At 34.5% G+C, this 3,221-nt stretch overlaps 1 protein-coding gene across 3 annotated transcripts in view; it reads right to left on the reverse strand.

Moving 5' to 3' along the window:
• Positions 1 to 3,221, reverse strand: part of LOC127856073 (uncharacterized) — a 9,046-nt gene extending 5,825 nt beyond the window's left edge. The window contains exon 1 of one of the 3 annotated variants that reach the window (XM_052392062.1): positions 2,575 to 2,669. Coding sequence is in view for 1 of the 3 variants with exons in the window: in XM_052392059.1 (XP_052248019.1) it covers positions 2,724 to 2,758 (35 nt within the window). In the remaining 2 variants the exon portion in view is untranslated. Of the gene's footprint in view, positions 1 to 2,271; positions 2,488 to 2,574; positions 2,670 to 2,723 lie in introns of those variants that run through there. The other 2 variants (XM_052392060.1, XM_052392059.1) reach the window with 2 other exon arrangements.

A 3,221-nucleotide genomic window follows, 5' to 3' on the forward strand; every position in this document is an offset into this window, starting at 1 on the left:
TATGCGAAGGTAGAGTTTTTCGATTGCTATAAGAACATATACATATAAATACATGTAACGCTCGATTGGTAATTGTCGTCTCTCTTGAGTATACTAAAAAGTTCCTGGGGTTCGGAAATATATTTTAAAGTTCCCCGGAGTATGGTCGGTGCCTTTAAAGCGTATTTTCCGTACCAAGGGTACATTAAGTATACATGGGGGTACTCGGGGTACTTTTAAGTAGTACCTGAGATGACAACCACCAATTTAGCACAAATAACATGCCCATACCATGGTCGCGCGGAATGCACCATTTTTGCAACACATTCTGATTGCGAATTAATTGTTACATCCCCTCCACACAAAAAGAATTTCATTTCGTGAAGTTAACAACAACAGTCCAACACAATGATTTTTTATACAAAATTCCTGAACAGTATCCGACATTTGACTGCATAAGATCCAAATAAGCGGGACATTCAACAAACGGAGTTACGATAAGATTGTCCCCGGCTATTTAGGGATATTGGTAAATCTATTGGTAAGTGTAAATTATTCACATTCAAGTCAAAACACGAAAATTTAGTATTAATTCAGAATGCTTGAACAATCCGCTAGTTTTAAAGGCTGGAAAGAGGAATTCGTATTCAAAAAATGGTTGTGCTAACATTGTGTGCTTCTCTGATATGTTTTCGTTTATATTTCAACATAGTAGAGATAAAAACTTCACAGAAAATTAAAAAAATGTTAACTTAGCGCCTTTAATATCTTTTGTTTGTGAAATGTGTGCCTTAAAAGGTTCGGACCCATCAGGGACCTATACAAACAGCTATAGGTCCCTGGTACTTTTAAAGATGTATCAACCAAATAAATGTTCATACATTGATTGTATTTGTAAACGTAATGTTCTCTTTTTAAATTTGTTCAGAGTCAGGATTCGATCTCTACGGTCACATCATGAATCTGTAATTACAGACGTTTGAACGGTGTCCACTAAGCAGGGGAGTCAAGTACACAAAATTTCAGAACGTTCGCACGGTCGGATAAACAAGCGAAAATAAAGCTTCCCAATTATGTTGTGTGGGTTCATACAACCTTGGGACGTTTGGATACAAAGACATTCCAATTGACTTCCCATGGACCAGTAAAAAAAGTTTAACTAGTGAATCAAACATTAACCTTTAACAAAACGAAATGCTATCGTAAACTGATTGTACATGTCTTGCTTGCTGACTATCGTATACATATCGGAATTGCGAATAGTGACAAAGCACCCAATTTACCCAGACACTCAAACTGGTATTGGTTTATTGATTTTAGTAGCGTTTGAACCGCCGCGTAATGGCGCGAAACAATTGGACAAGGTATGATGTACCTTTACCCACGTGTAATATACGTTAAGTTATAGCAATCGCATAACATCTCCGTTTTTTTTCCGAAGGGCCTGATTTTGTTGACATAAATGTAATTCGTCTAAACACGTGTACATTTTTCAGAATTTAAATTAAAAAAAAGAATTTAAATTAAGTACAATATACTTTATTTATGACTGCTCTATCTAATTTCCCCATATATGAAGAAGAATTTGCACTCCAGAATTGTTTCCCCTAATACTATGGTCATACACTTAGTTGTCGTTCTTGTTTTCGTTCGTAAAAGTATTCTCCCAATTTTTGCCCGAGTTGTTTCCCTCTATTGTTCACATTATATGTGGATCAACCGTCCTATGCCTCCAGCCTATTGTGTACAGCATGCTTCCATACTTGCTAATTGATTGACTGAGTTATCGTTCCTGTTTTGATCTTTACAAACTCTTATCAATGAGAGAACATTTAACAACGCTTTAAACAAGTAGAGCTTCATGTGAGGCCACTTGTCTTAAAGAACTTAAATTTTAGCTGTGTTATCAGCTGCATATGCATTTTACAAGATCACACGCAAAAACAAATATATGAAACAAGTCATTCACAGTTATTGTAAATAAAAACCAATACGTCATTCATCAAGATTTAAATTTTGTACATAAAGGAATAAAACCTGTTTAACGTTATCAATACAGCACCCAAACATCAGGTCCTTTGATATTCTATATACAATTATATAATTTTCATACATGTTTTATTTTTATTATTGCATATCGATTTATTTAATTTAAAATGCAGATCTACGAATAGATTAAACCAAGCATCATTATTTGAAAATAAATAAATATCATTTATTAGGACACATATATATGTATCACTTAAACTGAGGTGATATAAAATGGAGAAAAATCAGTAAAATGGAACCTACCGTTTAATAGTCCAGACATATACCAATTCCTACTTATTTTGATTTGACCAAACTGCCTATTTGATCGATACGTATATTAATCCTTGAATAAATTTTAATATATTATCAGTTTATGTAAATTCGAAATCATGAATCATCTAGCTCCGTGCCAGTTTTCAAAATGGCGGCTTCGTCTGCTGTGAATTTTCACAGTGTGGTAGTTTTCGTGAAAAGATACGGTTTTTGCTACTGTTGCCTCTGAATAATTGATCAAAATAGGTAGAAAATTATCGATAAGTGATCCATCTCTTTCATGATGTTTACCTGGTTGCCAAGGAAAATCACGACATGAGACCTATTAATGTTACATCTCATTCAGCCTGTATATTGGTAAAGATTTATTGAAGCAAAGATAGGGCACGGGAAATTTAATAACATCACGGACGATATAAGGAAACAAATGTTGTACTTACCCATTGGCGTTAAATTTCGTATTAGCCGGCTCCATTTCGAGTTTATGTCGTATTAGTTGGGCAAATCCTCCTTAAAATTGTTCCGTTGGGAGTTCAATATCATCTAATCAATCATTTCAGATCGATAATCAAACAAACTACTTATTGTTCACTCTGTTACAATACATCGAAGTTCCATTTTGAATCGAGCAGGTTTACGTTTTAAACTCGAGCTAACAAACTAGTCGACGAAAAACAAACATGGCGTCCGTACGTTTCCATGTAATTGGCGAGCGTTTATGTTAACCGGTCTAATATTTATTGTTAAAAATCTCTACATTACAAAGTATTTAATCGATTTCCGACTTGTCTTTTTCAGCTATGGTTATTTGATCCGACTTAACCCGTATGCAGTCAATATTCGATCTGCAATACTTTAATCTTCTATACAAAGAATAATTCCGCTACGACGTTGTTTTAAGAAGTCACTTTTACCGTTTTAAATGGACTTCTCCACAG

The sequence above is a fragment of the Dreissena polymorpha genome, chromosome 13 (assembly GCF_020536995.1).
Source record: "Dreissena polymorpha isolate Duluth1 chromosome 13, UMN_Dpol_1.0, whole genome shotgun sequence".
In the NCBI taxonomy this organism is placed as follows: Eukaryota; Metazoa; Mollusca; class Bivalvia; order Myida; family Dreissenidae; genus Dreissena; species Dreissena polymorpha.